General features: G+C 40.2%; 1 protein-coding gene across 1 annotated transcript in view; it reads right to left on the bottom strand.

Annotated features, from left to right (window-relative positions):
• magi2a (membrane associated guanylate kinase, WW and PDZ domain containing 2a) overlaps nucleotides 1-23,621 on the bottom strand; it is a 725,408-nt gene that overhangs the window by 121,121 nt on the left and 580,666 nt on the right. Inside the window, exons 9-12 of the mRNA XM_078235593.1 lie at nucleotides 18,103-18,160; nucleotides 17,492-17,613; nucleotides 16,415-16,597; nucleotides 12,230-12,862 (exon numbers count right to left, since the gene is read on the bottom strand). Of these exons, the coding sequence (XP_078091719.1) occupies nucleotides 12,230-12,862; nucleotides 16,415-16,597; nucleotides 17,492-17,613; nucleotides 18,103-18,160 (996 nt within the window). The remainder of the gene's footprint in view (nucleotides 1-12,229; nucleotides 12,863-16,414; nucleotides 16,598-17,491; nucleotides 17,614-18,102; nucleotides 18,161-23,621) is intronic.

Here is a 23,621-nt window from a genome sequence, read left to right as displayed (position 1 = left end):
TCACCTGTATGTAGGTGGTGGAATAGTTCACCAGCAAATGAACCAAAGAGAAACCTTTCAACTTGCATTTTGTGTGATTCCTTATTTAAGGTTGTACTTTTCCTGTACACTAAAAATTGTCTTCTCCAAGACTACCATTCTTGGTCTAGTCTAGCCCTTTCCATAACACCAATGCTCTTCTAATTTGTCGTCCATAGCTGTTTTTTTCTTCTTCTAGTTACTTGTAGTAAAATGATATTACTTCTTTAAGACTGTAATCGTTATTTTAATTTTAGGCTGTCTCTGCAGCCTGTCGTTATGTCTCTGTGTTTTTTTGATTTTCCCATGCTTTTCTGGAGCCCCCATGATCATGGCCTCCTCTTTTTCAAACATTTGAAACTTCAGTGATATATTTTCTGGGCTGCAAAGTTAGATTTTAAGGTAATTGTTTCTTTTCTTTTTACCTCTGCAGGTCCCTTTCTTTTTAAACTTTGCGCTTTGAGGGCTTCAGCCATTGCACCTCTCTTTAAAGTTGCGACCTGTCAGTTTCTTTGTTGTTGATTTCCCACTTCTATTGGTTTTGGTGGGCTCTTTGGCTACTTCATTGTTTTAAAACATCTAAAACTTTTCCTTTTGAAAATAGATTATTGCAGTGATTGCTATCCTTTCTTTATATTTTGGCAAAATTTACATGTTGTAAAATTACATTTAGCACATCAGATGTACAAGTTTCAAATATCGTTTCAAACATTATACAAGTTCAAAGGTATCCCAATATCCAACTCAGTCTACTTTTTTATACGATGTATTTACAAGTGTTCCTCACAATGGATGACTTACTCATCTGTTTCCGTTTATTACTTAGACACAAATGTCTATCAAATACTTAGCAGTCCAGTAGCAATTCTCTGACGGCTTTTCCATTTTGTTTATTGTTCTCTACAGGTTTTTCTATTTAAACTGCCAGCCATTTTTTTTACTGCCACTCTCTCTATGGATACGCTGAGACATGGGACTGCCACCTGTTCCACAATGTAAGTACAGCTTCTTGTCATTATTGCTACGCGTCTGGTGAACTCTCCAGTTTTCTTCACAGTACATCACTCAGGATTTTGCAATTTGTTGGAGTGTTTCTCATCATCTTATGAGCTAAGCAGTTTTGTTGCTCTGCGTCACTCAGGGGTCATGCAATATTTCTTCTGAGGTGCATGTCTCTCTAACCTGGCTTCTGTTGCTTTCAGTTTTTCATATCTTGGAAGGTGTTCTTGGTTTATGCATTTAGCTGCCATCGTCCACATCAGTACGGATTACCATTCAGATTATGGTACTATCTCTGATATGTAACTTGTAGAAATAACCACTGTTGCGAACCATGTTGTACAATTGGTTCTTTAGATGTTTCAATGAGGAGCTTTTAAGACTTGTATGTTTGAACGTGAACTATTTATTAGTCTAACTATTTACAGATCCCAGATTACTGTATTGCATAGTGCTGCTACCACACAGGCTGGCAGAGTGTTATCTGTGAGTCTGTTCTCCCATGTGACTCTATACATCATACTCTGGACGATGCTACTCTCCAGTCCCACATTAACCCTTGCTCTGCCTGGCACCTTTACATTACAATGGCATGCACACAGTTTAAGGGTGCACATGTTCAGAGCGAATGGGTGATTTAAAGTAATCATAGAATCTACAGTGCAGAAGGAGGCCATTTGGCCCATTGAATCTGCACCGATCACAATCGTACCCAGGCCCTATCCCCATAGCCCCATGCATTTATCCTAGCTAATCCCCCTGACACTGAGGGGCAATTTAGCATGGCCAATCAACCTAACCCGCACATCTTTGGACTGTGAGGAAAACTGGAGCACCCGGAGGAAACCTACGCAGACACGGGGAGAAATATGCAAACTCCACACAGACAGTGACCCAAGCCGGGAATCAAGCCCAGGTCCCTGGCGCTGTGAGGCAGCAGTACTAACCACTGTGCCATCCTATCAAAAGAATAGGGAATAGGAAATCAAAAAGAAAAAGGCAGGTTGTGCAGGAGTCTCTGGAGTACATCCCTCCCTCTGATCTGTATTCATTTCCGAATACTGGTGAGAGTGATGGTTCCTCTGTGGAGTGCAGCCAGAAGTAGGTCCACACCACTGTGGTTGACTGAGGTGTACAGCAGGCATTAAGATTGGGAAAGCAGTAATGAAAGTAGATTGTACAGTTAGGGGAAAAGACATGTCAGTATCCATGGATGTGAATCCAGAATGGTACACTGCTACCTTGGTGCCAGGATCAAGTTGTCACTGACTGGCTGAAGAACACTTGGCGGGAGGAGGGGGAGGGGAGTGAATAGCCTGTGGTTGTAGTCCATATTTGTGCCAACAATATAAGGAGGAAGAGGATGAGGTCTTGCCAGATGATTTAGGGTTAGGATGGTGATGGAGATCTAGCTCAAAAAAGGGTGGGACTGGTACTGAATATTCCTGGAAACAAGATGCCCTAGAAAGAAAGGCGGAGGGGTGGCTGTGTAGTTAATGAGAATGTTGCAATGCTGGAGAGAGAGGATATCCTAAAGGGATCAAGAATAGAATCTATCTGGTTAGAGCTAAGAAACAACAGAAAGACCATTGGGTGTGTTAAATAGGCCTTCAACTAGCACGAAATTTATTGAGAACATGAGGAGTTGCAAAAATGATAACAGGGGAGTCACAGAGTCATTTATGGAACGGGAGGTGGTAATTTGGCACATTGAGTTCATGCCTGCTCCCCAGGGAGCAATGATGTGGAGATGCCGGCGTTGGACTGGGGTAAACACAGTAAGAAGTAAGACCTGGTGTTGTCAAACTTCTTACTGTGTTTACCCCAGGGAGCAACCCAGTCAGCTCTGCCAGGTCCCCATAACTCTGCAAATTTTATTCCTTCATGTGTCCATCCAATTTCCTTTTGAAATCATTGTTTCCACTTTCACCACCCTTGTTGGCAGCATAAAGTAGCTTTTCCTCACATTCTCCCTGCACTTCCTCCCCAAAACCCCTATTCTTTGGTGTACAATAGGGACAATTTTCCCATGTCTACCCTATTTAAGCCTGCTCTAATATTGTAGGCCGCTATTAAATCTCCCCTGACTTTCATTTCCTCCAGAAAAAACAACCACAGTCTTTCCAACTAACATCTCTGCTCTGCCCACTGCGTTCCTGGAACCATTCCAATAAATGCTATCTGCACCCTCTCAAGGACCTTCATATCTGTCCCCAAGCGTGGAGACCAGAACTGCACACGGTAATCTAGATGGTGACTAAACAGAGTTTTTAGACGTTCCTTTGAAGGTTCTACATAACTTCCCTGCTTTTGTATTCAATGCCTCAATTTATGAAGCTGAAGATCCCATTTACTATGCTAATCATTTTCTCATTATGTCTTGCCACATCAAAGACTGAAGACAATGCACCCCCAGGTCCCTCTATTCCTGCACATTCTTTAGAATTGTGCCACTGAGCCTATATTGTCTCTCCCCATCACTTCTGCTAAAATACATAATCACAAACCTTTCCATTCAATTCCATTTGTCACTTGTCTGTCCATTCTGTGAGCCAATGTCCCATTGCAGGCAATTTTAATTTTAATAATTTTTAGGGAACTAAGACCTCACACTGTATATTTATAGAAAGTATTTATAGCTTTCTTCATGGCTAATTTGTAAAATATTAAAAACTGGACAAAGACCTTTTAAAACGGCTGAAGCTATGTCTGTCTGGGATCCTCAAACAGTTGGTAGTGTTGCAGAAACTTGCACCCCATTATCTCTGATGAGACTCTCTCTCAGCTGCAGAGACCAAATTCAAAGAGATCTATGCAAAGGCCACCTACATTCCATAAACCAGGTCTGATCAACCAGAGCCTATTCGTCTGCGAGGACAAAGGATCCTGCAACCTCCATTTCAAGTATTAATGGTTGAAACATTTAACAATCTCAGGGACAAATACAAAGGGATACACCCCTTTGTCAAAGCCAGAGTGGAAAGGTGGGAGTCATGTGACATGGACCTAGCTTCTGAAAGCAGTAGAACCGCAAAGCTCAGTCTGCCATCTTACCATCCACAAGCAACAGGACTGAAAAACAGACCCTGCGCAGATTGAAATCCTAGCCCCATCTACACTGTTTCTACTGGAACTTCTAGACCATTGCTTACAAGACTGATTGTGTGCCTATCTCCTTGTGAGAAGTTAATTGCCCTGGCAAAGTGAATTATATAGCACTGATTTTCAGCCTGTTGACTTCCTTGAAGGAGTACCTCATAGGACTTTGATTCTGGACACATGTAAAACAATAATTCTTTTCTCTGTGGTCTTTGCCCTGCTTTTCTTTCTCTATCCCTCTTTTATGGTTTGATTGAAAAGGAGGCAACATTACCACCCTCCTCCTGCATTTGAGTGGGTGCAGCCTACCTCGAGGCTGCTGTGTGGTTATTACAAAAAAATTGGATCACATCAAAATTGAGAGATTGGGAAACAGGCTATCGCTTCCAAAGCAGGAAGCAAATCAAAACACCCTTCTGTTTACGGACAGGTCGTGAGAAGAAAAATCAGAGCTGTAACATTATCCTAATCTAGACTGGGATAGTAATAGTGTAAGGATTGGAGGGGAAAGAGTTTGTCAAGTGTGTTCAGGAAAATTTTCTACATCAGTATATTCTCAGTCCAGTGAGAAAGGAGCCAATGCTAGATCTAGTTCTTGGGAATGAGGTGGGGCAAGGAGATCAAGTGTTAGTCATGGAACATTTAAAGGACAGTGATCATCGCATCATAAGATTTAGTTAACTATGTTAAAGGACAAAGAGCAACTCAGAGTAAAAATAATTAATTGAGGGAGGGTCAATTTTAATGGGTGTGAATGCTCTGGTTCAGGTAAATTGGAATCATAGATTGGCAGGCAAAACTGTAATTGAACAATTAACTGCTTTTAAAAAGAGGAGATAATTATGGTACAGTTAAGGTACATTCTCATAAGAGAGAAAGGAAGGATATGCAAAGCCAGAACACATTAGATAATTAAAGGGATAGAGAATAAGATGAGGCACAAAAATAGTTGTATGACAGATGTCAGGTTGATGATAGAAGTGAAAACCAGGCTAAACATAGAAAGTTTGGAGGGAAAGCAAATGAAAAAAAAAGCAGCAAAGAAAGAGTATGAGAAGAGATGGGAATCTAAGTCTTTCACAAGTAAATAAATAGTTAAAAGGAGATGAGCCAATTAGGGACCATCAAAGCCGAGTGCATGGCTGAAGTTTTAATTATCCTTCTCCTCCCTCCACTTCCCCAAGGACCCAAAATACGGAGAATCAACAAATCCACCACCACCTATCCAGTTCCAGGCTTCCCAAATACGGTGTCTGGTACTTGTATTACATCTTATATAATTTAGATTTTGACAGTGTCTTTGACACAATGCTACATAAAGAACAGGTCCTCAAAGTTGTAAGTCAAGGAATTAAGGAACAAGATGCATCTTAAGTATTTAAAAATAACCTGAATCAGACAAAGCAAGGGTAGTTGTATGTGGGACTGAATCTGTGTAGAATTAGAAACAGGCAAATAGAGGGGTTCTGTTAATGTTCACAAATATTCACGTGCAGGAATTATTCTGAAGTGGAGATAGTAACAAAGTGCCTGAGCATTCTGGCAATACCAAGCTGTCAAGGGATTGGACAAATAGCTGATATAATTTAATGTGGAAAAAAATGCAATTTGATGAGATTGGCAAGGGGAACGTGAATGGAAATGGAAGTGCTCTCATCACAAAATTAATCATATCTGAAAACTATCATTTAAAAAAATTCAGCATACTGTGTGCTTCAAAACTGAGGCTGCAGCATTTTAATTCGAAGTTGACGCACCAACAGCTGCAGAGAGTGAACACTTTTAATGCTGCAGTAATAGAATGGCTTTGAAAGCTGATTGAAAATAAAGGCTGAATAGGAAAAGAGACATTCTGTTGAACTAATGAGGAGACATAATTATGGGGAATGACGTACAATTATCCTTACAAAGCTGTCAAGACTTATTAGAATTTTTAACAGCCATATAAATGAAAGCAATTTTAAATTCTCCAGAGGGAAAATTATTTAAAATTATATATATATATGCATATGTAGATATATATTTAGATGAAGATCTATTTTTGTGTAAAAGCTATGATTGTTATGGAAATCTCGTCACATTAGTCACTTAAGGAAAGCAACAAACTGCGAGCAGCACTGCTTTTATCTGAAAAAAAACCTGACAATTTGATGGAATAAGTTACCATAAACTGCCAGCTGAGATAGAATTTAGAATAATTAATCGTTGAGCCACCTGCAAACATGCCCTCTCTCAGTCATCTTGTGTCATGGGAAAACCTTCCCTTCCGTACTTTAATAATTACGTCGGATCTTAATTCAAGTGTGCATTTTTAAATATCATCTTTGGCCATTCATAGATTTAAACCTATCCAAAATTTTGCTGTACATATCCTAACTCATACTGTCCCGTTCATCCACCACACCTGTGCTCATTGACCTACTTTGACTGTTAGTTCATCAATAAAGTTCTCATCCTCATTGTCAAACCCTTCATGGCCTCATCCCTATCTCTGTAGCTTGCTCCAGCCCTACAACCTTTGAAGAACACTGCATTCCACTAACACTGACCTCTTGTGCATTTTCAATTTCCTTTGCCCAGACATTGGCATTCATGCCTTTAGCGGTCAAGGCTCCTTTGCTACTCCACCTTCCACTTCTTTTCAGATGATCCTTAAAGCCTACCTTGTCAAGCAAGTTTTCAGTCATCCGTCCTAATATCTCCTCCTTTGACAAGTATCAATTGTTGTCTATTACATTCCTGTGAAACTTCTTGGGAAGATTTTGAATATTAAAGGAGCAATATGAATGCAAGTTGTTCTTATATATATCCCAAACATTAATCTATTTAACATTTTGAACAATTTAAATTTGTGATGGCTCCTACCCAGGTGAAGTAGCATCGGTGAGCCTGCTCTACGTGGCTTAACCTGGACTGAAGAACTTGGGTAAATTTACTACTTCTTGGACTTGTGCTTTATCAATGCAATAACTGGCATATCTTGTATATACATGAAAACATCATGTATCTGGTTCTTGTTTTGTCAGGTCAAACTTTCAGCAGCATCATTGCCGAAAGAGTGGCTCAGAGGTATCACACCTCTACAGTATCAAAAATCCACCATACAAAATGTGAAACAACAGTTGCATGTAGTGACACTGTTATTCCTGACAAGAATGAATATGATTGGGTGATTCCCTTGTTAATCACACCCAGAAATTGCATTGCTGTAAATGAATGATGGGGTTTAATTTTATGCATGTAGTGTATCCATAAATATCCTTCACTCCCTGCATTTCACTTTGGGAAATCACTCTATTTTATTAGGAGAAGTTGCTGTAATTTCAGGTACACTTATTGTATTTCATAGATACTCTTTTTAAATACTCTTTTTCTGTAGAATGTTTGCTGTAGTGCGCTGTTTAAATAGACTCCATTTGTTGAGAAAATAAATTTCAAACCGACTTTGCAGTAAAATATACTGTTTGCTATGGATTCTGCTGTAAGCCCTGCTCCACCTTCGACTCATAGGTTGAGACTCCAGAAAATAAAAACTTTATATTTATTCTCTTTTTACTTTGCCCTCCTCAATGTAGCTGGACTGTTCTCATTACTCTCCTGCCAGTAGGATTCTCTCAGTGAGTAAAGTTACAATTCACCTCTACTAATTCTGTTAAGTTGTTTTCACTCTCCCAACTGCAACTGAGCCTCAGGACCCTGTTTCCCAGAGGTTTCTAATGCTCAGAAACCCGTGTTCAAAATCCCAGTTCTGCCAATCACCAGGTATTATCCCCATTTTCTCAATGTTGCAAATTCCCAGGTTAAACAGGGCGGCACGGTAGCACAGTGGTTAGCACTGCTGCTTCACAGCTCCATGGTCCCGGGTTCGATTCCCGGCTCGGGTCACTGTCTGTGTGGAGTTTGCATATTCTCCTCGAGTCTGCGTGGGTTTCCTCCGGGTGCTCCGGTTTCCTCCCACAGTCCAAAAATGTGCGGGTTAGGTTGATTGGCCAGGTTAAAAATTGCCCCTTAGAATCCTGAGATGCATAGGTTAGAGGGATTAGCGGGTAAATATGTGGGGGTAGGGCCTGGGTGGAATTGTGGTCGGTGCAGACTCGATGGGCCGAATGGCCTCCTTCTGCACTGTACGGTTTCTATGATTTCTTTCTATGATTTTCTATGAAACTTGGTACATAATGCCTACAATCTTGTGTCGCCTGAACTTCTAAAAATATTTAAAAATGAATACATAAATAAAGAAAAGCATAATAATAAATGGTAGTTATTTATAGATTTTCACAGAACACAGGACAGGTTTTTGGAGTTTGATTCTCAAAACATTATGTCACTTTATAAATCAGTATGTTACATCAGTATTGCTATAATTGCCGTTTCACTGACTCATTGAATAATTTCATGAAAGATCTGCTGGTACAAAAGATTTGCTGTCAAATGAGTACTTTGACCATCATACTCTGGGCATCCACTTGCACGCTTTTATGTTAAATTTGAACCTGATTGGTTCAAATGTTAAACATAAAATAGGAATCACAGTTATATGGAAAGTGAAAATTCAAATCAAATTAATCAAAGCAGAAATAAATAGACACCCACACAAAATCAAATTCACACCACCTTCTCAAGGGCAACTAGGGATGGGCAATGAATGCTGGCCTTGCCAGCGATGCCAACATTGCGCAAATGAATAACAAAAAAAACATAATCAGAAAAGATCAGGCTCAGACAAAATTTTATTCCATTAGACAAGATCAAAAACTTAATTGAAGAGGGTTTTATGGAGGATCTTATCTGAGAAGATGGAAAGCCAGAAAGGACTAGGGAGGGAGTATGGATTCACACTGGCAAAAAAGGGCACAAAGATAAGGCCAGCACTAACGGGGTGAATACAAAAGAGGTCAAATACAGAGGAATGAAAAGTTTGAGTTTGGTTTGTGGAGTTGGCACAGGTTGAAGGGATAGGGCAGGGGTGGAGGTAGGCTCTGAAAGGATTTAAACATGGGGATGAGATATTAAATTCATTAACTCCTGCCACCAATCAGAAATGTGGCAGGAACAAGTGAGCACTTAACCCACACTGCTCCTGACACTGTGGCAAGCTGGAATTTTTCAATTTCAGAGTAGCATCTATGAAGGGAGCACCTCACGGCCCCTGCAACACACACACACACACGCACGCACAACACACTACACAATCAGACCATGAAAATTTATTTAAATGCTAATTTTACCCCAGTCTGTTGAGGCTTTGTGCAGGGGATTCTCAAAGCCCAAGTAGCTCAGTTAGATAATATTCAGATTCTTATTGTTGAATCTTAGGTTACTGTGAGTTGGGAATCTCAGTTACTGAAATTTCCTGATCATATTTCTTTAGCATTCGCTGAGTCATCGGAAGCATGTTTCAAAGAAGGAATTGATAAGTAATAAGTAAAGTGGATATAAGAACTTGCAATTTTTTATGGAATGCACAGTATTGAGAGTCTGTGTCAAGCCAACTTGTACACTGTAATGTAGCAGTTGACATTCTGACATTGCGTATGTGCAGGAAGTGCTCCCCTTGGTTATGACACAAATAAACACTGGGCAGAATTTTACACCTCTCCTTTTGGCAGGTTTGTAGGTGGGGAGCGACTGCTAAATTCCTCAAATGGGTTCCTGTCCACTCTGCAATTTTATTTTGGGATGGATGAGGCTTAGGTCACCTGTTGACCACTTAAGGGCTGTTTCTCACCCAGCCTCAATTTTCAGGCTTGATTGACACTCCAAATGCTACTTGGAAACATATAAGTGTGACAAGTACCATTCATTCTATATTTTTATCATGCTTGGCAAGTTAAAAGTTTTTTGCTTCTCTTTGTCAAATTGAGCTTTTGGCAGATCCTGAATCCATCCAACTGTGGGAATTTGTGCCTTGCAAAAGTGCAGGTTAAGTTTGGGCCACTGATTGGCAAAACTAGACTTTTATTGCAGATACATGTCCAACCCAGCCTAATAACGACATACTGAGTACATAAAGTGACATTTCCATCCAGACTTGCTACCCATGTCCATTCAAATTCATTAGTTCCAAGCATGAAATAGGCATAAATCCTTGTCAAACAGTAGGTAGACTGGAACTGTTATAATTACTTGTGAAGTTATAATCATTTTTAAATTTTGACTATGTTCCCTTGTCGTCAATGCTCGGTGATAAATGCATAACGAGTAAATTGTCTTTAATTGAAATATAAGCTACAAAAAGCTGATTTTATAATGTACCTAATTACAAAAACGTTAACAAAAGTTTGACATTTAACCCATTTGATAGGTGTAAGAATATTATTTTTCTCACAATGCTACTTTTATTAAATTTGCAACTGCATTGTGAATAAGGCCAGAATTACAACCATTTTCAAGTCTCGCAGAAAAAAAACGTTTATTCTGCTCCTCTTTGTGCTAATTTCAGATGAGCTAATCACAGTTCCATGATCAAATGGATTTAGAATGGCTATGGTGTGGCTACACAAGGTGCTGACCAATGGAAATTGATGGAACTGCTGAGAACGTGCATTCCACATAATGAAATTCAAACTGCTAAATGAAGTCTTCACATGTGAAGTGGTGGCATAGCGATAATCCAGCGGTAACGAGCAATCCAGAGGCCCTGGGTAATACTCTGGGAACAAGGGTTCAAATCTTACCATGGCCATTTGTGGAATTTAAATTAAAAATCCCAACAATTCTACTATGGTATTATGGGTGCTCTGGATAGTCAAACTTACAATAGCTATAGTACAATAATGTACCGTAATTGTTTTTAAAATGGAACAGTCAGAAAAGATCTATCCTGTCAAGCCAGATATCAGAATGATGACAAAATTGTGTAAAACAACTTGTACACCATTTCTAAAAGAAATGCACAATAACTAACTTAAAGCAGCCATAGATAAAGGATTTTACCATCAGCAGTGAAGGAACAAAGCTCATCACCCGCTATGTTGACAGTTGCCCAGAGTTTATTTGCATGTTTTTTGTATGTCATTGCAGTGTCTGATCTCAGGCAGCCCTCTACAGGGAACCTGTGGCTTGTATGAGCATGGCAAGCAACAGTGAGGTTCTTCAACTAATCAGACTGAAAAGTCCTCATTGGGACATGCAGATTCTAAATCAGGAACCATAAACCAAGAATTATAAATAAGATTTAACTCATGTATAGAAGGCAAAATGAAGGATGGGAAAGATGGGATTAAGATAGAAAGCGATAAGTGATGGAGAAAGTAAAAATAACTCCACCACTAATTAAGTTCTGAAGGCATGAGGTTCACGTTTGTAAAATTATAAACATTATTTCAGGGACAGAGAGGTTGTTTGGCAATAACTAGGATGGATCACACCACTAAAGGTTTACTTAGAATCATAGAATTTCTACAGTGCGGAAGGAGGCCATTCAGCTTGTTGAACCTGCACCAGCAACAATCCCACCCAGGCCCTATCCCTGTGTAACCCCACGCATTTACCCTGCTAATCTCCCGAACATTAAGGGGCAATTTAGCATGGCCAATCAACCTAATCTGCAGATTTTTTGGACTATGGGAGGAAACTCAGGCAGACACGGGGAGAATGTGCAAACTCCACACAGACACTCACCAGAGGCCCGAATTGAACCCGGGTTGCTGGCGCTGTGAGGAAGCAGTGCTAACCACTGTGCCACCGTGCTGCCCCATGGCTGCACTTGCTCGTGAATATACCAGCTCTAACTTTTTCTGTCCCATTTAGTGGGCAAGTACACCAATTCATGCCTTTGAATTGATTTCTTTGCCATGGCACAGCCTGTGGAGAAGCAGGGTAACTCAGAGCACAACTTCCAGATTTCCACGTTGAACTGTGTAATATGCATGCATGTTTAGTCAGGAAGTTGCTACCTGATTTGCTCCATTATAAGATTGTTGTTTCCCTCACTCTTATTCCCCTTGGAAAATCTGGGCCAATATGTTCATTTTGGATTGAAATTATTATGACTGCATAACAGCTATTTATTTAGGTCACCACCATTAAATATCAGTCAGATTGAAACATCTCAAGATAATTGTTAATTACCATTTTTAACAATAATGCAAATTTGAAAAGTTTGACTTACCACTCCTCTGGATGACCAAATTGATCTCGGTTCCAACAGAACATTCCTTTAAAATCTCCACAACTTGTGTATGACTGAGAGTCTGCACATTTTGCTGATTAATCTCCATGATTAGATCACCTTCATTTAGACCTCCACAGCCTTGAATATCTAGGATTTGTTTCACTCTCTGTCCTTTGGGACTATCTGCTATGGTAAAGCCAAAGCCCTGAGCTCCTTTCACAATAGCAATTGTCTTGAATTCACACTGAGTGGCTCCAGAAGAGGCCATAGAGATGCTATCCTCCTGAACTGCTGATAATGTTCCATCCATCTGGTTATCAGTGAGTATTGGATTAAAGGAATGTAAATGCTGGTCAGAGATGTCTGGTGCTGAGCGAGATGTCCGGGAACCAAACTCCACATATGTGTCATAATTATTTCGTCCATTTACTTGGCTTGGTTGTCGGTCCACTAATGTTAATGGAGGCACCATGTTGTTGTTTGGGTCATCAGGATCAAAGGGTAAAAGATATCCACGGCATAACACAAGATTGACACATTGACCAATTGGAACAGATTGGAAAATTTTGACAACTTCAGCATGAGTATATCCTAAGACACAGATGTCATTTATATAGACAATCACGTCACCTAGAGGGAAGGATTGAAAGAGAACAATAAGGTAAAACTTTAGTAAAATATATGAAGTTAAGAAATTGCATTTGTTCTTGTGTATTCCGTCTTTAGCATAAAGTAAATCAACGAGTTATCACAAGCTTAGGGCAGGATTCTCCAATCTTGCCCTGCTGCCAGCGAGAATGGAGAATTTGGCGCTCACCAAAATCCCATTCATTGCAGCAGCACCAGTGAATCCCAACGGAAGAGGTTGGAGGTTTTCAGCGACAATGAATATTAGGCAAACATGACAAATGCAAAAATCAATTGGATACTGCAATAGGATCTTAGGGTCATTCTGAATAAATGAGCTAAAATGGACTGAATTGCTTTCTTAATTGTTTTTTTGAGAGGATTCAGGCACAGCAGATGATAGATGTGGTAATTAAATATGCAGTTAACAGGCATATTTTAATTATAGGGTTACAACGGTTACCATGCCTTATCTCTGGCAACCGATGAAAACTTCTCCAAGATTCACTTCACTCAACAAAGCTCTTGAGAAATGTAAATACTGAAGTGGCAATGAGTTTAATTTTGTGCACAATTTCTCAACACATATCACAATATATGTATTGTATCATTAAATAAACTATTCAGTCATTTTCTAAGCAATTTTTCATCAACTTTCTTGTTTCCTTGGGGAATGACTCTTGCTAAGTTCCAAGAGGACAGCAGTCTTCTGCTACTTTGCTCAAATAACTATTCTTTGCTTATGAGCCTAGAAAGTGCAAGCAGATCAGTTGTAAGTGGAAACTATGACTGCTGTACTCAAAGGATGGCCACACATATGCACACTCTCCAGGAGGAGGAGCCTTAGTTGATCTCCCCTCTAGGTAGTTGCGATGGCCTAAGGTCAAGTGTAATGCCCCAACTGATTGCCTCAGTGCAACGAGTTAACTCAGCAATGATCGAGAATAAAACCTTGGACGTTTTGGCCTGCACCGTTTAGTATTTCACCATATATGAATTTACACGCTGAGCAGTGCTGGAAATCTACAGATCAACATTTAAAGACTATCGCTGAAAATTAAATATTTCCAATGTCAATGGTGAGTTTGATTTAATATTTGCAAAAAGGTTAAAAATAAAATTATTTCTAGAAAGCTTAATGTGCCGTTAGGTGTCACATAAAATACTGAAAACTGGCAGTGAAGTAATAATCTTTTACATTTGGGGCGGAATTTTCCTGTCCCACATGCCACGGGAATCATAGTGAGTGGGGGCAGACCATACAAAGGTTCGTTGACTTTGTGCAGGATTTTCCCATCTTGGAGCGAGTACAGCCAGAAAATCCCGCTCTTGCTGCAGTTCTTTTGCTGCCTTCAAAGTGGATTCTATAAATGAGCCGATTATTATTGGGATAGTCAATGCTCAGAGATGTAAAGGCCCAAGCTATGTTCAATATTGACAAACTAACTATGTAACAGAGGCCTGTTGTAATCTCGGGAAGTTTATTTCATAATCTTGGCAACTAATGCTGCAGGAATTATAAATAAAGTCTTTGAATAGTACTTAAATGACAGATTATTACAGGCTTAACCTCCCTCAGCTGTGCCATCAAATTGAAATCTGGTGGGTTTCTGTTGCATATATGTGGTTTGGCAAGGATTTTTTCAACATGTATAATCTACAGACTATGTACTTCAGTGGCTCTTTTGATGGTGTGCATAATTAGGCATGCAACATTAATGCTCAATTCCTGCATTCTGCAACAAGCAAAATAATAGATTGGAATGAAACTGCACGAGGATCATTCAGAATGGGATTTTCTGCCCCTGCTGCCGTTCCTGCCTCCAAAAAGGGACTGAAAAATCCCCCCCAGAATCTCAAACAGCATGAGTTTACTTTGTTTGAGATTCTGGGGGGGATTTTTCAGCCCCTTTTTGGAGGCAGGAACAGCAGCAGGGGCAGAAAATCCCTTGGGAATCCCAAAACAGCTTTTATGCAGGCAGGATATCTTGGATCGATTAACCCTGCCCACCCAAGTCGAGGTCATTAGTATCGATCTAAAACTGCAGTGACCTTATTACAGAATCTGGGGAACCTTTCTCGAACCGCCAAGATCAATAATTACCAAAATCTAATATTCCCCAGCCATGTCTGGTCCTGCCACAGTGCACCAATTGTAGGAGATTCAGAGACCTCAGAGGCAAGGAGATAATTGGTGCAATAGTACCAAGACAATTTATAAAGCAATTTTTAACAAATCAAGGCAATCAGTATCCTGGTTCAGATAGTTCTTGCTCCCATTTTCTCTTGTCTCTCCCTATGCCACGTTTAAATCTGTGCTTCAAACTTCTCTAAGTCTGCTCTTTGTATACTTTGTAGCCAGGTGCTCTTCCTGGGTTGTCATATTCTGATCTTGTTATCTGTCTGTTGGTGCTTACATTAACTCAGCAAATGTGATCATGATCCATGGTCACCCTAGTCACAACCCAAACATTATGGGTGGGAGTTTTCCGCCCCCCTGGTCAAGTAGCGTAGTGGGGCGAGAAGTATAAGCGAAGTAAAAAAGTCAATTACTCGCCTCTCGCAATATTGCCGGCTGTATTCTGCTGGCAAAATCAGCCTCGTACCCAGGAAGGGCATAGAGTGCAAAAGCAAGGAAGTTGTAGAGGGCCGTTGTATAACACTGACGAGGCCTCAACTGGAATATTGTGCCCAATTGTGGGTACTACAATTAGGAAGGATGTAAAGGCATTAGAGAGGGTGTAGAAAAGATTTATGGGTTCTAGGGATAAAGTACTTACGTGGATAGTTACGTGGGTAGATTGGTGAAACTGGGGCTGTTCACTTAGAGATGGTTGAGAGAAAATTTGTTAGTGGTGTTCAAAGTCATGAGGGATTTGGAAACGACAGATAGAGGGAAACTGTTGAAACTGGTTCGAGACCACCGATTTCAGGTGAATAGTAAAAGAACAAAAGAAAAGGAAAAGCCTTTTTACATAGTGGTTAGGATCTAGAATTCACTGCCTGAGAATGTGGTGGAGAATTTTCGATCGTGACTTTCAAAAGTGGCCTTTAAAATAGAATTGGGCCTGAAGAGGAAAACTTTGTATGGTTATGGGGAAAAGAAGGGAGGTGGACTCAGCTGAGCTGCTTTTGCAGAGAGCCAGCATAGATATGGCAGGTCAAATCCCTCCATGGTCTTCCCTCTGTCTATCTTTGTAATCTCCTCTAGTTCCACAAATGTCCGAGATATCTGTGCTCATCTAATTCAGACCTCCTGAGTACTCCAGATTGTTAACTGCTACACCATTAATGGCTTCAGCTTCAGGCTTGGAATTTCCTCCTTTAACCTCTTTGCCTCTTTACCTCCCTTCCTTTATGATATCCCTTAAAACCTATTATATTGAGCTGGCCTTTGGCCAACTGCCCTTATACTGCCAAGAATTCACTGTTTAATGCTGCTTTATAACGTTCCTTTGAAGTACATGTGACACTTATTCAATTAAAGGTCCTATTCAGAATCGTAGAAAGGTCACAGCACGGAAAGAGGACATTGGCCTTTTCTGATTCACTCACCCATTTCCATTTTGCCATCCACTGCTGCTGGTCCTTCTGGTATCACACTCTTCACTTGTAGAAACTCATCAGGTTCATCGCCACCAATAATGGTGAATCCAAATCCCATGCTGCTCTTCTTCAGTGATGTTGTAAGAAATGCTCCTTTCAGCTGTGAAACATCTCGAGTGAAGAGTGGCTTTTCTATGTTGATAACGCAAAGAGAAAAAGTATTTTAAAAAAACATTTGTGAGACATGTGCCATCACAGTGCTAAAGGCACTGAGAGTGTGCGGTTTTTACTTTTATTTTTAACCCTTTTAGTCTCAAATCTGTAAAAAAAAAAGTTTATTAATTTTACAATGATGAATACAAAAATTATTACCAATTGCATAGCTCATCATTTCGTAGAGAATTTAGCAAATAAAAGCAAACTTGAGTAATGTGGAAATGAAAGGGTTAAAAACAATTACTGTAAGCATGCTAAAGCAGGTAACAGAAGACCACATTCCACTTCCAGTGCCTTTGACAACAAATAATAAGCTGTGATGTAGAATTCCCCACTACAAATGTCTGCTTTACAACAGTGCAGCTTGACTGTGAAGTTGCACTTTGACATACCATACAGCCTGTACATTCCAGCACTGTCACTCCGATATTGAGACAGGTCATTCGTACTGCGCGACCGCTGAGGCAGAGAGCCTGGGCAGGTATGTTTGGGTCTAGGTAATGTTGATGATGAGCCTTCTACAGTTATAAAGGAGAAAAACCCTCATTCTTAGGCCTTGATCTTATGAATAATGACTATACTCTATAGAATATTGATAGTCCATGCTACTTAATTCAAAAGAACATTTATCTCCACCAATTCTAATATGTCCTAGGTTGTAGTTACAGCATCATTTCTGCAATGATTGATGCTTTAATTACTTTATATTTGTTTATGCATTAGTCCTGAAACATATTGAAAAGCCTCTAAAAGTTAATAAAGATACACTAACAGTAATAAACTTCAGCACGCAAGAAAGACATCACAATAACAAAGCATACAACATTTCAAACTTTATGCCATTTACATATGGTATCATAACGATATTACCTCGGAAACCAGGTGCTGGCATAGGAAAGGGCACTAGATCCTGCTGCATTGGATGTTGCTGCTGCAACTTCTTCTTTGCTTCGAGAACAGGATTTTCAAACTGGGTTTTTCGATTTATGTGACTAAAGCATCATATGGAAAAAAGAAAAATAGCAAGAGCAGAAGAATGGCACAAAAAAAGCATTGAAATAAGAGTAATCAAGAGTAGGAAATATGCAAGGAAGAAAAAATCCAGGAGACAGCGAGAGGTGACAAAAAACAAAGACATACTTATTATATTGTTCAGATCTTAAAGATACCAATATGTCTGATAGTTTTAGCTCAAAAAAAAAACAAGTTATTTATTCTGTAATGCTCATCATTTTGTCATCACAATTCACATTTACAAGAATCTCTATATGAAACAGTTGATGCCACAATTCACCTTAACGGAAAAAATGAAAGCATGATGAAAAGCTGAACATTCAATGAAATTGCACAATAAAGTAATAATTGCCACACACCAATGCAGTCATTTTGAAGATACTGTGAAAATATCTTCTGTAAATCTGTGAACCACTTATTTTTTTCTGAACTATTTGCTAGTAAAAAGAAATGTGCAGCAAACTTACTCAACATAATAGGTGCCATAGACCGGATCGTCTATTTTCTCCCAACCATATGGTAGTTCTGAAATGACAGAAAGGTAATTACAGATAAAAATATGTATTGAAAGTCAATAGTGATTTATGCATAGACCATTTCTCTGCATTCTTTCTGAATATGTCAATCAACAGATTTTAAAATAAAAAATGAGAAGCCAAATAAAGTGCCAAGGTCCATAAAGCAGAACACCATCAAGATTGACAAGTGTAAACAAGAAAACAAAGTAAAGCAGGAAGTAGTGGTAAGGAGATGCCAAATTTGGGTTTTTAAGAGCTTAATGAAGAAAGGAGAGACTGAAAGAGGTAAGCCGTTCCACAATTTTAAGATACTAAGAAGTTAACATAGAAAACTGTGATAAGTCTTGATTTCAAGAGAGTGGGGTGAGGCAAGAGCTTAAAGGATAGTACATTTGGAGTTTAGTTGAAGGTCCAGAGCAATGTTAACATTACTGCATTGATATAATAGAGAAAAACAACTTGTAATAGAATAGGATAAAAACTGTATTCTGAAAATTAAAATTATAAGTTTTTATTGTTCCTTGTCCAGGATGATGAGAAAAATTTAAGGAGGAACTCAGGTAAGAGACAGCAGATTTTATGTATTTCATGAATTTGGTCCTTTCAGAGCTTTATGAATTGCTGAGTGGAAAGGAATCATTTGACAGGAAGAGAACATTGAGCTTCTCACTGACTGCTTCATGATATTGACAAAAATGAATGTAGGCCCCTTACAGTCAGAAATGGGAGAATTCATAATGGGGAATTAAAAAATGGCTGAGGAATTAAATTTGTACTTTGCCTCAGTCTTCACAAAGGAAGACATGAATAATGTGCCAGAAGTGCTGACAGAAACTTGTTTTGGTGAGGACCTGAAGGAAATCAGCATTAGTAGAGAAATGGTTTTGGGGAAATTGATGGGATTGAAGGTGGATACATCTCCAGGTCCTGATAATCTTAATTCTAGGATACTTAAGGAAGTGGCCCTGGAAATAGTAGATCCATTGATGGTTATTTTCCAAAATCTTTTGGACTCTGGGATAGTTCCTACAGATTGGAGGGTAGTTAATGTAAGCCCAATATTCAAAAAGGATGGTAGAGCGAAAACAGGGAACTATAGACCAGTGAGCCTAACGTCGGTACTGGGGAAGTTGCTAGAGTCTATTATCAAGGATTTCATAACTTGGCATTTGGAAGGCAGTGGTATAATCAGACAAAGTCAGCATGGATTAACAAAAGGGAAATCATGCTTGACGAATCTATTGGAATTTTTTGAGGATATAACTAGTGGAGTTGACCAAGGAGAACCAGTGGCTGTGGTTTATTTAGACTTTCAGAAGGCTTTCGACAAGGTCTCACATAACAGACTACTATGTAAAATTAAAGCACATAGCATTGCAGGCAAAGTCTTGAGATGGATAGAAAGCTGGTAAGCAGATAGAAAGCAAAGAGTTGGCATAAATGGGTCTTTTTCTGATTGGCAGTCAGTGACTAATGGGGTTCCGCAGGGATCTGTGCTACGGTCCCAAATGTTCGCATTATATATTAATGACTTGGAAGAGGGAACTGAATGTATTATCTCCAAATTTGCAGATGATACCATAAGACCATAAGATACAAAGTTGGGTGGGAGGGTGAGCTGTGAGGAGGATGCAGAGATGCTTCAGCATGATTTGGACAGGCTGAGTGTGTGGGCATTTGCAAGGCAGATGCAGTATTATGTGATAAGTGTGAGATTATCCATTTTGGTAGCGATAATAGGAAGACAGATTATTACTTAATTGAATGTAAATTGAGATAGGTGGATACTCAATGAGACCTTGGAGTCCTCGTGCATCAGTCGCTGAAAGTATGTGTGTAGGTAAAGCAGGCAGTAAAGAAGGGCATATGGTATGTTAGGTATATTAGCCTTCATAGCGAGAAGATTTGAGTATAAGCATAGGGATGTTTTGCTGTAATTGTATAGGGCGTTAGTGAGGCCACACCTGAAGTATTGTGTGCAGTTTTGGTGTCCTTATCTAAGGAAGGATGTCCTTGCTATAGGGGGAGTAGAGCGAAGGTTTGCCAGGCTGATTCCTGGGATGGCAGGCCAGTTGTATGAGGAGAGACTAAGTCGGTTAGGACTATATTCACTGGAGTTTATAAGAGTGAGAGGGGATCTCATAGAAACTTATAAAATTCTAACAGGGTTAGACAGGGTAGATTCAAAAAGAATGTTCCTGATGGTGTCGGAGTCCAGAACTAGGGGTCATAGTTTGAGGATAAGTGGTAAACCTTTTAGAACTGAGGTGAGGAGAAATTTCTTCACCCAGAGGGTGGAGAATGTGTGAAATTCACTACCACTGAATGTAGTTGAGGCCAAAATGTTATCTGATTTCAAGAAGAAATTAGATATAGCTCTTGGGGCTAAAGGGATCAAGGGATCTGGGAGGATCAGGATGTTGAATTCGATGATCAGTTATGATCAAGATGAATGGCGGAGGGCCGAATGGCTTACTCCGTTTCTAGTTTCTACGTTTCTATATTTCTATGTTTATTGACTGTAACACGCATCATATCAACAGGGATTTTTGGGAGAGGGTACAGGAACTATGATTGGTTACACCTAGCCATTTGGTGTAAATCTGGCATTCCTAACGGTGAAAAAATCCTACAATTAAAATTTAAATTAAATTGCTTGAGGGAAGGGGAACTACAGTCCTACACATTGCAAATGGAAAATATTCATGAAGTGTCACAGCTCTCCACATATTTTTAATGTTAATGTTCATCTTAAAAATACAATTTCCTCAATAGTTGAATGGGTCAGCAAGTTGAATAATGGGGGTGATCTTGAGCCCGCAATCTGTGCATGGGAATGGCGGCAGGGGCGAAACCCACAGGCGAGATCACGATCTCTGATTTTCACCTCCCTTTGCCGGCAACGTAATCAGGTTCAAGCCTGTGATTTTAATATATTTTAATAAATTTAAATATAATTAAAGACTCCCCTTTGCCATATATTGCCCCCAGGCATACTTTCAAACCTCATAGACACGTAGAAACCCCAAGGGAGAGGGATGTGGGTAGGCGGTGGCCTGACACTGCCCACAGCACAGGTTGGTACTGCTGGGTTGGCACCATGCCAACCTGTATCAGGGGGCAGTGCCTGGGGCGGACCCTATGGGAGGCCTCATGGGGGAGGGATGAGGGGAGGTGCAAAAGAGATGCCAGCTCTGATCAAAGGGTGGGGCACCTGTTTTTTCTCTGACCAGGGTGTCCATTAAAAATGGTGCCCTAATCTCAGTGCACCTGACATTACTGGTGTGTTTGGGCCCTGCCCCTCAACATGACGGTATGAAACATATCCACCTGGTTTTTTTTGACAAAGTGTCAGAAGATCTGGAGAGAAAATCGGCCTGCTTCTCTCCAGAGAACCAGGCTGGTTTTCAGTCAGACCCTGACACTTTGCATTTTCCATCCCCAATGTGTTACAGGTCAGGAGGATTCAGGCTTCTACTCAGTGGGCTGACCTCAGCAGGGGAGCAGTTGAAGTACCGTAAAGCGGCCTCGATGCTCTTGCACCAGAGAGAATAAAAAACATGAGGGAGACTTTTCACCCAGAACTGGCATCTCATGGTTTCTGTTGAAAAATGCAAATGCCTCTTTTTCAGACAAAGTAAGGATTGAACTCAGCTGAGACGTTCGCTAAGAAAAAACTTCTTCACACTCTGAACTTGCACTTGGAGCAGGAGCAGTATGCATGGTTTGATTTATAAATTTGGTTGGAATATTTATTTTGGGATGATTTTTGTTTTTGTATTGTGATGAAGTGGATACTGTGATGGCCAGTGACAGAAGGAAGATAAAATGTAGGATTATTGACAATAGGGAATTGGGATTACATTGGATTTTGGAGTTGGATGTTTGCCAGAAGCCTCAGCAAGGGGCTATGTTGACTGTCTCCTCTCTCACGCTACGTTTTCCTCCTCATCTTTCTTTTCAGCTGATCACCAAATAGCAGGTAGCAAGGCCTGAAGGCAAGTTTGTGCACTACTGTCTCTGAGCTAGAACTCTGCGTTAAAGTCTCACTTCAAGACTTGCTGTCAATGGATGGGTGCAGCATGGTGAGTGAAAGCTGCTGACTTTCACTGGAGGAAATCCTTGCAGGATGACCTTGAGGAGCTCTGACCTAGTAGGCTGGCTGTAGCGTGCACCATATCAGCTTGGATGGCAGGTGTCTGGACTCGTGGACAAAAACAGCAGAGCGCAATGGCGTGGCATAGCCATCAACCTTTTGCTGTAGGCAAATCCATCAAAATCCTTATCTGAGCCCTCTGCAGCAGACTATCTGAGAGGCATTGGCGACAGGCCACTTCTGTCTGGATTTTGCTAGGTCCTGCCTCCAAGCTATTCTCTAAAACAGGGGATTCTCAATTGCAGCTCACTAGGTTCCATGAGAAGATTTCAAGGAAATCTTATGGTTTCTCTCAACACCATCTAGCCCCCAGACTGGCTCAATACTTACTTTCACAATTGGCAACGTACCAGTCATGTGACCCACCTGACTTCGCCTCTCTCCCACAGATCAGTAATTCATTTACAAAGTTCAACATCAAAAACTAAACTGCTCACCATGTTTTTAATATATTTTCTCTATGTGTATCCAACAATACAATGTGATATTTGATTTATTATCAGTGTCTCCTAAAATTCCTTCCTGTCATTACCCACTATTTCTGGATGTCATGAACCAGTCGTTCCATTAATTATCAGGGTTGTAGGAATTGGATTTTTGATGGAGAAGGGTCTCTGGTATTGAAACAGTGAAGTAATAAAAGCAGAACTTGTAGCTGAAGTAAATGTTCCTTCAGGAACTATTTAGGTAGCCAATCACAGGCTCCAGAGAGAGGAAAGCAGGTGCTGGGATGCGTCTATAAAATTGACCTTGCTCAAAAGGAAAAACCCAGCGAAGCAGGACCTAAGACAGGCGGAAAAGCAAAGGTGGCTTGATGCCAAGATGAAAACCTGGGCCCTGTTAATTTTGTGCGTAGAACACCCTTATATCAGAGTTGCTATAAAAAGACAAATATTTAGGGGGAATTGGCAAGAGCAGCCTGCAGATTCAGTCTCTGAGAAAAACATTGACTTTGTACATAAACATAGAAAGAGAGGAAATTGAAGCGAGGAAAGAAAAATGGTGAATAGTTGGTTCTGACTTGTTGTTGTGCTGGAGAGAGGTTAGAAGTGTTGGTTGTGCCGTGGAATGTGGGGCTGTTTGAATAAAGCTGTTCTCAGCACAGTTATGATGTTCTTCTCAGAATCTTCATCATTTCCTAACAGCCGGAGATCTCATCATCTCCAGATACCTGGAAACCTCATGTTACAAAAGGTGGAGTCCTCATCCTTTCCCAATGTCCGAGGTTTTTATCATGTCCCAATACCCGGAGGCCACATCAAATCCCAATATCCGGAGTCCTCATCATGTTCCAATATCCAGAGCTTTCATC

Source organism: Mustelus asterias, chromosome 19, assembly GCF_964213995.1.
Source record: "Mustelus asterias chromosome 19, sMusAst1.hap1.1, whole genome shotgun sequence".
Classification (NCBI taxonomy): domain Eukaryota; kingdom Metazoa; phylum Chordata; class Chondrichthyes; order Carcharhiniformes; family Triakidae; genus Mustelus; species Mustelus asterias.
This window is presented reverse-complemented; position numbering and strand designations above follow the sequence as displayed.